The 13,976-nt window shown below is 37.1% G+C and overlaps 1 protein-coding gene across 1 annotated transcript in view; it reads right to left on the reverse strand.

Moving 5' to 3' along the window:
• LOC117788992 overlaps positions 1-13,976 on the reverse strand; it is a 136,112-nt gene that overhangs the window by 61,570 nt on the left and 60,566 nt on the right. Inside the window, exons 14-16 of the mRNA XM_034627965.1 lie at positions 11,457-11,602; positions 10,035-10,314; positions 5,606-5,737 (exon numbers count right to left, since the gene is read on the reverse strand). Coding sequence (XP_034483856.1) covers positions 5,606-5,737; positions 10,035-10,314; positions 11,457-11,602 — 558 coding nt within the window. The remainder of the gene's footprint in view (positions 1-5,605; positions 5,738-10,034; positions 10,315-11,456; positions 11,603-13,976) is intronic.

The following is a 13,976-nucleotide window of genomic DNA, read 5'->3' on the forward strand; positions in this document are numbered from 1 at the left end:
ATCAACACACTAATTAACCAAAAATTTAAAACTTAACTAAATATGTATTTCATTATGTGCTTTGGCTTTCAGTTCAGATTCTGCAGTTTTTCTCTCTCTCTCATTTTTACTTTTCTTTCTTTTTCCTTTACTTGCTGGTTTCGGGTCTGTGGGTGTGTGGGTGTGTGTGTGTGTGTGTTTGTGGGTGTGTAATATTTTACACTGCAAATGTGCATTTAAGCGTTGTTACCCAGCAGACAGAAGGAGCAGCGAGTGAAAGAGAGCGAAGAGGAGGTAAGAGCGAGAGCAAGTCTCTACAAATTTAAGCATTTTGTGAGCTTAAAATTTAAGCTTAATTGTAATCAAATTAATTAATGGCTTGACGGCTTTCTATAGTGTCTGCTTTTTGGGCTATAATACAAATTAGTTGGCCAAAATATGCTTTGAGCCAGGATACGGAGTTAAACAGATCCGGAAATAGTTGGCTTGTAATTTGCAATTACTATAGTCTTGCAGAAAATTTTAAAGAGTTTAACGGAGTTTTATGCAAGTAACAGTTTAAATACAAAAATATCTGATAAACTGACTAGAGCTTTTATTAACCAAAAACAAAAACTTGCTTATAATTAATAAATTGTAACAATAATTATATAATATAATTATTATAACTATATCTGAAATTGATACTTCGAATTGAAAACTATTTATTGCATGGCAAACTGTATTTTTTTTGCAGATATCTAATTTAAATTTAACAAATGTAAGTTAAAATTTGACTAATTTGGTAAAGAACGAATGAGATTAAAATTAATAAAATGATACATGCGTTATTTTTTTTATAAAAACAGACTTTTTGTTTAGCTGCGAAAAAGTCAAATCCGCAGGCAATTTAATTATTTAAACTGCAACAGTTTTCAATAGCAGCACATATTGATTAAAATAGTATTTTTTTGTTAAACAATTAACTGAATGTTGTTAAATGAAATCTGCCAAAAAAAAGTCAAACTGTGACGCATAATAAAATGTGGAATAATTGAAATTTATATATGGACCAGAGAATTGATTCAGTTTGGCAATTGCTAAGCGTTTTTATGACGCTCAATTGAATGGCATAAATTGCGTTAAACAATTAACAGCCTAAACGATGAATGAAACATTTAATTAGCCCAATTATTTATGGCATATATATAAATCAGAAAAGTCGATGCAACAAGCATAAAATGCATAAAAAATTTAAAAACCAAACAGGCCAAACAATTTTTAAAAAACAGAAATAACAGAGACCGCATTCGACCAAGTGTGACAGCAGAGTGGGAAGGGGGGGGAAGGGGGGAAAAGGGGGACTGGGAGGGGTTCGCTATTGAGCTGAAATGACAGCCGCCATTGCAAATTGAAAGCAGCAGGCAAGTGAGCCTTGTTTAGACTGCGCGCCATGGCAATTGCACACGAGCCCCGAGTTTCCCAGGGAATAAAAACAGTAACAGCGGGGGGGTAAGGCATGAAAGCGGTGGTGAATATGTGCACACGCAGGGAATGAGAGCTCTGGCCTGTTGTAGCAGTCGTAATTAGAGCGTAAAAACCAGAGCGTACGAAAAACCAAATGCGCTCGGGCAGCTACTACTATATTTTTTTTTTTTTTTTTTTACTTCTTATATTTTTTTTACTGTACGTCTGCATTGTGTGTATAAGCGTGTGTGAGTGTGTGTGTGTGTAGGTGTGTGCAAGTGCTTTATGCGAAAAGTAAAATAGATAGCTGGCGAAAAACTAGAAAAGCTAAAGCAAACGAAGCGAAGTGCTGTCCCCCACTGACACATATATGATTATTTCCGAATGGTGACAGCTATAAAAAAGGGCAGACAAACAGCCTGTATCTGTGCCTGTACCCGTGCCTGTACCTATGCCCACCCCCATCCCCACCCACATTCACAGGCACAAAGTAGAAGTCGAAGACAAAAAGCGTAGACAACACTGTTGCTCATTTCAGACACGCCTGCACATGACTATAAAACGGTGATACCGTTATACGGTGACAGGCAGCACACGTTGGGCGCCACATTGCGACACCTTTTCATGCTGTACAGCAACTGAAATGTAGCGGGTATCTACGACTATTGTTGAAATGTTAGCAAGCTTATTAATCACGATGGCCATCGAAACAGTTGAAGGGATAGCAAGATTTTAGATTCCATTGGGCGCCATATATTTATCACACCCTGTAGGCATAAACAATTCAGGAGTATTGCTGCGAGTATAACTGAAAACCCGTTAACAGCACTGTTGCTAAATTTAGCTAGTCATAGGCAAACTACGTTGGGCGCCAAAAAGCACAAATTTTTCCATAGCACCTTCCAAGTATGAAAAAAAAAAACAGCAGGTATATGCAAGTATGTCTGAAAAATAGTAAACAGCACTGTTGTTAATTTTAGTCCCGCCACGAAGACTATAAAACAGCGATAGGCAACCCACGTTGGGCGCCACAGTCTCCAGCAAACCTTGAAAGCATGAAAAATGCAGCAAAAATTTTGCATGTTTATACAAGTTATTCCAAAAAATCATAAACAATTCTTGCTTATTTTTGAAAGGGAAAGGTCACACACGTTGGGCGCCACATTCTTAATCGCATGAAAAATGCAGCTGATAAATTGCAGAAAAATCAATTTAGTTGAAAACCTTTGCTACAAGGTATCTCGCTGTCTGGCAGCTTCTAGTAGAAGCATTTTCACTTGCTTAATTCCATTCAGGGCAACAATATTGCATCTTCTTTCGTTATTTTTATGACTTGGCATCTTTGTTCATCCTCAGGCAATTAAATAAGTAGGAGAGATTTTTCGTTTTTTTATTTTGGCACACAAAATTAATTAACAACAAATGCAAATCCAAATTGTAATGCAAATGCAATTGCATTTTGTGGCCACTTCTGCAGCTCATTTAATTAATATTCATGGCGGCAACTTTAGCCTCTTGTTTTGCTGTGGGCGTGGCACTTGAAAACTAAACCAGCTGACTCTCAAGTGACTCTTGTGACAGTCTCGGACCGGACTCGAACTCGAACTCGGACCAAAGCCTGGCAAACAAAAATGAGGAAAGAAAAAAAGAAAAACGAGTTGAAAACTTGTGAGTGCGGAAAGTGGATAGAAAAACGCAGCGTTCAAGGAAGTAATTATGGTTTATCCAAAGGGACAGATATCCTTGACAAACAAAAAATAAACCAGAGTGAGAATGAGAACGACAAGAATAACGATGGCTAGGAAAATGTGTAAAGGAAAACGAAGACGGCTCATAACATCAAACTTCAACTTAACGTGTAAATGAGAAAAACTAAATTAGAAAAGGGACGAAACGCTCGGAAAATCCCAGCGACAGAGACGAATGAATGAAGTCAACGGTTTGGCCTGTGCTGTCAGGACAGCAGACAGCCAGGATATAAGATGGACTGTCGCTCTGTCTGCTGATGGACAGACAAAATAATTGTCTTTAGGAGTTTGCGCTAAGAACAACAGCAGGAAAAACAACCCAATCAGTGAAAATGCCGGAAAATGTTAGAGAGAGCATGTTTGACTAGCAAATAATTATTCCTTAAGGAATTAAGCGGAATATACACTAATATTTATAGCTGTATTTCTAACTAAATAAATTTTGAAGAGTAAAATGCGACTAGTGAATTTAAATATAGGACAACTTATAAGCTCATAATATTAAATTTTGAAAAATATATAAAACCTTTAGAGTAACGCATAAATACAGGGTATAGGCTTATAAACAAACTGACCGCAAAATTTGTCAGCTTTCTCTCAGCACTGCAAATGACATGATGCAAAAAATAAATAAACAAATCAAAGGAGAGCGCTGAAAAAAATGGGTTGCAGCTGCAGTGTCATCCAAATGCACCTCAAACTCTTTTTTCTTGCAAATCTTCCTGCTTTCTTATTTCTACTTGCCACTTGCCACTTACCACTTGCCCCGTTATGCCTGCGCCAGTTTATCTAGCCATTTATTGTGTGGCAAGTGCAGTTTCTTGTACTCAGCAACGACTTGAGTTCTATTTGGTTTTGTGTTTCCACTTTTTGTTTTCATTTTGGCCGCTCAATTTTGTTCGGATTGAGGATGGTATGCTGTTCTAGCCGTTGTTGTTGTTCTTGGCCACAAAGTTGTGCAAATAAATTGCACTGCAGTTGAGAGAGGCAAGAAACAAATGTTGTTGCTGCAAAGCCGCGACGCGAAATTGATGGGGAATTGATTTGAAAGCAAATACATAAATGGAGCAGAGCCAACAGAAGCAGAATCAGAATCAGAAAGCAGAAACCAGCAACCAGAAACAGCAGCCACAGGAGAGGATGCAAGGATGGAAGCCACCTAAAAGCAGGCAGCGCATAAATCATTGGGGAACTTCACTGAGAAATTGGCTAGCAATGTGCTTGTTGGCTTCGACTATTGCGAAATTGAGAAATTGCGCAATTGCGAAATTGCGGGAGCTACTGCCTTCTCCATAAGTGGGTGGTAAATGCGTTTGTTGTGTCTCCTTGGCACACACACACAAAAGTTAAAGTTGAGAAATCATCGCGAATTGATGTGTTCGTTCAATTTGGCTTTGTTGTTTGATTACTTGAACGAATGATTAGGTGCCGAAACATAGAAAATCCTGTTCTGAATATCAATGATGTGCTCCTGCCACAGTGTAGCTTTAAGATAATTTTATTGATTGATTTAATGGTTTTACTTGGATTTTTGTTGATCTTTTAGATTGCCAAGCATTTAGAAAAGTTCCTTTTCCCCTAGGCTCTTGTTATTGCGAATATAATGACACTTAAAAAAACCAAGATATGAGTTTATATTCAAACGAAAAAGTCGAAGAAAGTACCAGGCTATAAATGTGCAGATTAAATCATAAGAACGAAATTTTTGTCGAGCAAATTTTTCAATCAATCGGCTTCAAATTTATTATTAAAGAAATGTGTCAAAAATTAATCGACACGTATTTTTTTGATTTGGAAAAATTTTCACTATTAAGCAAAAATTTATGATTCATTGTTGAAAAGTAAAAGATAATATTATGCTTTATAGACAGCAAAATAATGCACACCATTATTCAACTTTTTAGTGAGTTAAAATTTATTTAACTCTCGAATTGTTTAAAACTACTGATTAAATTTAAATCTCAACAATAAATAAATACCAAGTTAACTCATTTATTGCATATAAAAAAAAATGCCTTGAGGAGTTGAATTCACAGCAAACGAGCTGAGTTCATAAATCAAGGAATTTAAATGTTTTCTGACTTTTTGCATATCATTTAATGGATAATAATGCTTGTAGCTTATGTGGTTGGTTGAGCGGTCGACAAACAGGGGTTTTCACACCTCTCCACTTAATGCAGAGAGCACATTCAATTCTCAGCACTCGAATTTGTGCTGAAGCAGTTCAACAATTTCCTCGAGCCAAAAACCCGCTCGGCAACAATTCAAACTCAATATCCTTGAGTCCCACACATACATATATACTTCAGACATACTCGACATAATCGCCAACAAATACTTTGAGACGTGTTACAGGTAAGTATACAGTTGAAGGGTAAGGGAAAGAGACAGAGCGAGAGGAAAAGTTAAGTAAAACGTTGGCATTCACTTACCGATTCAATGGCCTTCTCCAGGCGAAAGATCTCCTCCTGCAGCAAATGCAGTGTGCCCGTTTTGCCGCGATGACGTGCGAATGCGGCGGCACAGGCGCTGTGTATGCTATTCACCCAATTCTCCAGTTCCACCTGCGAATGTAACACACAGAGAGAGAGAAAGAGAGACAGGGAATCAGTGAGAGGTACATTGTGCGAGGGTGTGATTATAAGTTATTGGCCTCGGAAGGAAGCGCACAAAATTATAATAGTGTTTTATAATGAAACTAATATTTCATAATTTTTAAGAGAGAGTAGTTATCATAAAAAAATTTTAAAATTAACTACTAACAGTATTAAATTAAAAAAATACAATTTTTTCCTTCATTGTCCATTTTAATCACACCATTTTTCCATACTTTCCCCTGGACACTATCTTCCAAACTTCAAACTTTCATAACTTTGTCAAATCTTAACCGATTTCCTTGCGGAATATCAATTTTTTCATTATTTGGCCTCTTTTTTAATTCTGCATCAAAATTGGAAAATTGAATTTTTCTTCCATCACTGTCCATTTTTCCGTACTTTCTCCTTGACACTTTTTCACAAACTTCAAACTGTCATAACTTTGTCAAATCTTAACCGATTTCCTTGCGGAATATCAATTTTTTCATAATTTGGCCTCTATTTTAATTCTGTATCAAAATTGGAAAATTAAATTTTTCTTCCATCACTGTCCATTTTTCCATACCTTCCCCTGGACACTATCTCCCAAACTTCAAACTTTCATAACTTTGTCAAATCTTAACCGATTTCTTTGCGGAATATCAATTTTTTCATTATTTGGCCTCTACTTTAATTCTGCATCAAAATTGGAAAATTGAATTTTTCTTCCATCACTGTCCATTTTTCCATACCTTCCTCTGGACACTATCTCCCAAACTTCAAACTGTCATAACTTTGTCAAAACTTAACCGATTTCCTTGCGGATTATTAATTTTTCCATTATTTGGCCTCTACTTTAATTCTGCATCAAAATTGGAAAATTGAATTTTTCTTCCATCACTGTCCATTTTTCCATACTCTCCCCTGGACACTATCTCCCAAACTTCAAATTGCCATAACTTTGTCAAATCTTAACCGATTTCTTTGCGGAATATCATTTTTTTCATTATTTGGCCTCTATTTTAATTCTGCATCAAAATTGAAAAATTTAATTTTTCTTCCATCACTGTCCATTTTTCCATACTCTCCCCTGGACACTATCTCCCAAACTTCAAATTGCCATAACTTTGTCAAATCTTAACCGATTTCTTTGCGGAATATCAATTTTTTCATTATTTGGCCACTATTTTGATTCTGCTTCAAAATTGGAAAATTGCATTTTTCTTCCATCACTGTCCATTTTTCTATACCTTCCCCTGGACACTATCTCCCAAACTTCAAACTGTCATAACTTGGTCAAATCTTAACCGATTTCTTTGCGGAATATCAATTTTTTCATGATTTAACCTCTATTTTAATTCTGCATCAAAATTGGAACATTGAATTTTTCTTCCATCACTGTCCATTTTTCCATACTTTGCCCTTGACACTTTTTCACAAACTTCAAACTGTCATAACTTCGTCAAATCTTAACCGATTTCTTTGCGGAATATCAATTTTTTCATTATTTGACCTCTATTTTAATTCTGCATTAAAATTGGAAAATTGAATTTTTCTTCCATCACTGTCCATTTTTCCATACTTTCCCCTTGACACTTTTTCACAAACTTCAAACTGTCATAACTTTGTCAAATCTTAACCGATTTCTTTGCGGAATATCAATTTTTTCATTATTTGACCTCTATTTTAATTCTGCATTAAAATTGGAAAATTGAATTTTTCTTCCATCACTGTCTATTTTTCCATACTTTCCCCTGGACACCATCTCCCAAACTTCAAACTTTCATAACTTTGTCAAATCTTAACCGATTTCTTTGCGGAATATCAATTTTTTCATTATTTGACCTCTATTTTGATTCTGCATCAAAATTGGAAAATTGAATTTTTCTTCCATCACTGTCCATTTTTCCATACTTTCCCCTTGACACTTGCAATAACTTCTTAGTCCACCCTCGTAGTTGTAACAAATTGCAGAGTCAAATGCACCGCAAGCAATTTGACGTTGCTCCCCAGCGCCAAATGTCGAATACGATGTTGTTGCTGTTGTCGTGTTGTCGTGATGTCGTTGTTGTTGGTTGACTATCAGTTATGCAAATTTAATGACAAATCACTAAGGCGGCCAGGCTGAAATGCTGTCAGTCAGTGGGTGGGATGAGAGGAAAGGATTCTTTGGGCCCGAGATGAATGAGCAGCGTATGCCTTTGAGACATGTAACAGTTTAGGCACAAGGACCCAAAATGCAACCCAGCTACTGTTACGTTCTTCCGTTCAAGGCAATCTGACAGTTTTGTAGTTGTTACACAGAGAGAAATAAAGCTATACTTAACTTGAAGTTCGAGTGAACTCAAAATAATTAACATCCATACTTGAAATGAATAAGTAGGAAAAATAAAGCACAAAGAAAGCACTTAAATGAAAGTCTTTAATTAAGCATTTATTCCTACATGCTTTTTAGTATAAAAATACTAGAATAATATAATTTTCTGACTTGCAATAAGTTCGAAATACTTGGTTTAAGTAATTTGAATTTGGATAAGAAATCAAGCGCAAAGTACTTGATTTTTTTGCGCTGTGTACTGTTACTGTTACTGCAACAATCGCAGAGCAACCTCAATCGCACTTTAAGCCTGGCGATTTGCATTTGAGCCATTTGCGGGGCTGCATCAGTTAACGCCTGCAAGTCTTAAACTGTCAGTGTGTCTCTCTGTCTGTCTATGTGTGTGTGTGTGTGTGTGTGTGTGTGTGTGGCACACATTTTGCATGGCGATTACGTGAAAGGTCTGTTGAAAGGCCGCGAGCGCTGAACTCGACACCACACGACAGAGCAAAGGAAGGGAGAAAGAGAAAGAGAAAGGGGAAGGGGAAGGCGAAGGCGAAGAGAGAATCTGATAGATATCCTTGGTATCCTTGCGCAAACAAAACGCACGTTACACTCAATGACAACTACGAGTATCTCGTCCAAGTCCAAGTCTTGTTTTGTCAATGTTGCAGCCTGGACAAGGACAGCTTTTATGCTTATGCCTGACTTGGCTCGGACCTAATCTGCTCTCTCCTTTCCTGGCCTTAGGCCATCTCCATTTTACGACCCTGTACTTACAAATTTCCAAAGGAGTCTATTCAGTTCTACAAGGCAGAAGGATGTGCCTTTGTTTCAAAATCCAAAATATTGCTCATAATTTTAGAATGAGACAATTTAAAGAATTTTTCCTTACAATAATAAAGTTAAAAAAAATACAACTGTCCATTTTACTCACACTATTTCCTCTTGAACTTTTTGGAAAATTTTAAACTGTCATAACTTTGTCAAATCTTAACCGATTTCCTTGCGGAATGTTAATCTTATCATTATTTGGCCTCTATTTTGATTCTGTATCAAAATTGGAAAATTTAATTTTTTTTCCATCACTGTCCATTTTTCTATACTTTCCCCTGGACACTATCTCCCAAACTTCAAACTGTCATAACTTTGTCAAATCTTAACCGATTTGCTTGCGTATTATCAATTTTTTCATTATATAACCTCTATTTTAATTTTGCATCAAAATTGGAAAATTGAGTTTTTCTTCCGTCACTGTCCATTTTTCTATACTTTCCCCTGGACACTATCTCCCAAACTTCAAACTGGCATAACTTTGTCAAATCTTAACCGATTTCTTTGCGGAATATCAATTTTTTCATTATTTGGCCTCTTTTTTGATTCTGTATCAAAATTGAAAAATGAAATTTTTTTCCTTAACTGAACATATATGGTTTTGCCATTAAAACTCTTTATCTAAATTAGCTGTAATCCATTTTTAATTTTTTCGATGGTCGAAATTTCTTTGTTTATAGATAATAAAAATTAGTTTTGGATCTTTTGTGATATCAGTAAAAAAAGCTAGAAACACACAACTTGGTATGTAGGCTCTTCTATATCCTAAACAGATCATGTTTAGTTTAGATTTTTGCCAATTCGACTTCTACATCCGTAAATCAAAAAAAAAAAATAAGGAATTACAAAGATTTAACTAATTTGGCAAATTTTTGATAAAAATTTATTACGATCGGATAATAAGTCTCGAATATTACATAAATATTAGTACTTGTATAAATTTTATATTAATTTTTAATATGATTTTGTTTTTAACAGAACAAGTACAGGGTCGCTCACAGTCGAGTTTGCTCTGCGACTGTAGCTTTTTCTACCAGTTTTCTAACTGAAGCCCAAGTCGTACGCTTGGAAGACTTCCAGGATTATGGACGACAAGCACGCATCATAATCGTATACTTCAACTAGGAGACTCACCTGACAGGGTGCCTGGAACAAATAGGCATCACCGAATGCGGTACTCAGACAGAATATATAATCGCGTTTCGGATGCTCCGGTATCGGCTGCATAATTGCCCCGTCGACAATAATTAAATGCTTGGGCGCCGCCTCGACGCTGCGACCCTCGCGCGAATCGCAGGGATAGAAGAGCAGGGTGGTACCCTTCAGGCACACCCAATATCCCTTCCAGCCACGTTTGCGAGCCAGCTCGATTTGATGCTTCTTGCGTAGTAACCATTTCTTTACCGATAGAAAGCTGCAAAAGTTATGCAAAGAACAAAAAAAATGCAAAAATATTTGATGGAAAAATGCGAAAAATCAATTAAGGTTTGTTAAATAACGTTGGAAAATGTGTGTGCACAGATAGTGGAGCTGGGAAATGTGATTAATACTTCTTACATAACTCTGCTAATTAGCTGACGGCCACTTGCATAATCATCAAGTTGACTTCATAAGCTGCTTATCAGCACCAGTTGAGAATTGTAAATAAAGTATGCATTTAACAACACATGGAAATACAAACTTAATTTGTATAAAATTGAATTTACTAATTATCTTGATTGATTTTATGGTGCGTTGTTTTTTTTACTCATAACAGAAATGGTTTTAAAAGAGGAATTATTTTATGTTAAATCAACTATACTAGTTTCTTATCTTAAAAAATGTTCAGTATTACCTATTCTTGGTTGTAATTTTTTTTTTTTTTTTTTTTTTTTTTTAAAGAGTTGCTTAAAAAAATTTAATTTGTTAGAGGATGCATGAAATTTGTTAGAGGATGCATGAAATTGCATGGAAAACTAATGACTAAATTAGTTTTATTTTGGAAAATCTACCAAAAAAAAGTTTAATTGTGAAATTAAGGAAGATATTTCTAATATCTAAAAAGGTTTTGCTTGAATCTTAGACGCTTGGTCCTGAATAAAATTTATTGTTTCTTAAGTTTGGGGCAAACTTTGTCAAATAACACCAAGTTTTGCTAAAAAGAATTCCAAAAAGGAAGAAAGTGTTGACTGACATAGTTCCTTAAATCATTATTCCACATTAATAATTCCTATTATTGATCTGACTTAATTTCCTTTAGAGTTTCTTCCCAAAAAAAGCATTCTAATTACGAATCCTCCACACAGAAGTCACTCCTTAGATCATAAAATACCCTGCAATCTGCGCAATCTTTGTGTTAATCATATTCAACATTTGCTACCCCCTTGCTGCTATCATATTTATCAGGTATCTAATAATCTCCTGCCACACACTTCATAATGCACGTGATAAGTGGGTTGGGGCAGGGACAAACCCATTTGCCACATTATTTATGATGAAGGAGTTTGTGGATGTGGCACACGTGTCATGGCAATCCCTTTGGGGCATGTGGCATGTGGCATGCCACAGATTACTTACCCGGCTTTGCGGACAGCGCCCGTGCAATTGAAGGAGGATGCAGCGGTGCCAGTGGCCTTTGCTTTATATGGTGACGCCATGACACTTTCGCCATCATCTTCATCCGAAACGGCAGTAGTAAGGCTCATTCGATCATCGTCCGAAATCTGTAAATAACAAACAATGGGAATCGCAATTTATTAAATGAATAAATGCAAGAAAAGTTAAGTAAACACACAATTTTCATACACTCCGATAAATAGTTATATTTACATACTTGAAAAAGTCTCCATTAAATTAAAAGTGCCCTTTGATGAAAGAATATTTAATTTTTTTACCTACAAAAACTTCATTGAGATTAGTTCTGGAAACTCGAAATTAAATTAAAAAACAAAAATGAAACCTTGACTGCCCTGGTCCTCGAACCGCGGAACACTTGGACTTAAGTCTATACACCATTCTCTGCGCCACCTAGGTACTGAACCCACAGGCTGACCAAACACTACTATATGTAAATCAAAAAAAATCGATTTTAACGCACTTGCAGGTCGAATTTTCCAAAACGCCGACTTATCTCCTGATGAAATTATCTTAGGTATATTGTGTCCAAATTTTAAATATGCAACTTCATTATTATAATAGGGAAAATCACGTTATTAGATTTTATTCAAAGACATTTTCTTTTTAAATGTAATATGAAACAAATTAAATATAACTATATTTATTTATACTATGGATATTTTTTGCGCGGTGTGGAAGTCACATATTGAATATCTCGCTGTTGTTGGCAACGATCAAATTGAATTGAAGTCGGAGAAATAATAATTGAAATAATTAAGTCATAATTAGCAGTGCCAACGCCAGCTGGGCCTCAACCCGATTCCCAATTGAAGCCGTAAGCCATTTGAAACCAATAATGGTTGACTGGCTCCTTGTTGTTGTACACGTTGTTGTTGCTGTTGTTGCCGTTGTCACTGCCGACAGCAACATTTGTTACGTATGTCGTCGATAAAGCAATTTGTCTTCTCTCGCCTGCATTTTTAGTGAAGTTGGCAACTTGGGACAGGCAACGGATGAGGTTGAGAGCGACAGAGACAGAGACAGAGAGAGAGAGTGGGAGAAGAACGGACAGCACAACAATTGACAACAACGAACCGCTCAGAAAACGAATCAGCAGCGTGGGAGAAGCAGCAGAAAGTAAAGGCAATGCCAAACAGTTACTTGGCCATGTTATCGAGCAAGCATTCCATCAAAAGCCGGGACGACAGCGACTCCTCCTTCCCTCTTTCTTTTGCTCTCTCATTCTGGCCAGCTTCCGACTTCCTTCCGTTCTCACCACAGCACCCAGTGCGCCAATTTTGCTTTTCGCAATACTCGTACAGTGGAAAACAGGCATGCCAGGGTAAGGGGTGAAAGCAGGCATGAATGGGGAAGTGAAAAGGCAGCTGTATAGTAGTCCGTGTGGGAATCAAGTTGAGGCAACTGGCAACGCTACGTGTCCCGCGTGGCAATAAAAATTGGTTTGCCCATTCATTCGTTTCAATTCGGGCTGGCCACGCCCCCCGTTGCACCCTCCAGCCACCGCCTATACCGCCCAGAGAGCCCACAATGTCGTCGCTCACTTGCTTTTCATGCCATTTTTATTTGAGTTCCCAAGGAAATCAATTTACAATGTGTTTATTCGTTTCGTCTTCTCTTCCTGCTGTGTGGGGGAGCGGGGAAAGGCGAAAAGGCGAAAAGGAACTGAGACCCGTCAATTCCTTGGCCCCAATTTCTTGGCTTTTGGTTACTACGATACACCAGAGTTCTCCTGCTCTCACTGCTCTCCAAACTCATTCCCCCTTTTAACGTTTCTGGCAATTTTCAAACATTTTTGCTCATATGCATGTTTTACAAGTTATTTATTTGACTGCCCCACGGGTGGGTGGCAACTCTGGTTCCCCAAAAAAGGACAGGCAGGCAGGCAGGCAGGCAACTCTCGCAACTGTCAAGTGGCATGTGCGTTTATATTTACACAGCCAGCCACGCCCCAATGCTCCCCCTTTTTTTTATGCAGCAGCAAAGTCATGTGTGTTTAACCCACAAGTGACGTACATACTCTTCCACTTCCCGTTTCCATTGCCTTTTCACTACATCCGTATCCCTAGCTATCAACAAGCTATTCGTTTGTCGTTGGCCAAGTTTAATCAAATTTTATATTAATCGAAGGAGTGCAAAGGCATGCAAATACCCAAACGTGAGCTCCTTTTGGAGCTCCTGTTCCTCGTCACCGACTCCACGGGCTACATCAATATTTTCAGAGTTGAAATAACAACAAGAAATATATGTACATATATATACATATATGTATATATTGTAAGATGTAAAAAAGATACGAAAATAAACGCAAACGACGTAGATCAAAGCGTCACCTCTGTGGCATGGGTAGCAATTTTATTGGGCATTTGGGTGGCATGTGGCACAAGCTCCATTGATACGCAACGCTAGGTGCTGAAGACACATCGTTTGTGGCTCTGATTAATTGGGGAATGTCACAAAAGA

Source organism: Drosophila innubila (genome assembly GCF_004354385.1).
Source record: "Drosophila innubila isolate TH190305 chromosome 3L unlocalized genomic scaffold, UK_Dinn_1.0 0_D_3L, whole genome shotgun sequence".
Classification (NCBI taxonomy): domain Eukaryota; kingdom Metazoa; phylum Arthropoda; class Insecta; order Diptera; family Drosophilidae; genus Drosophila; species Drosophila innubila.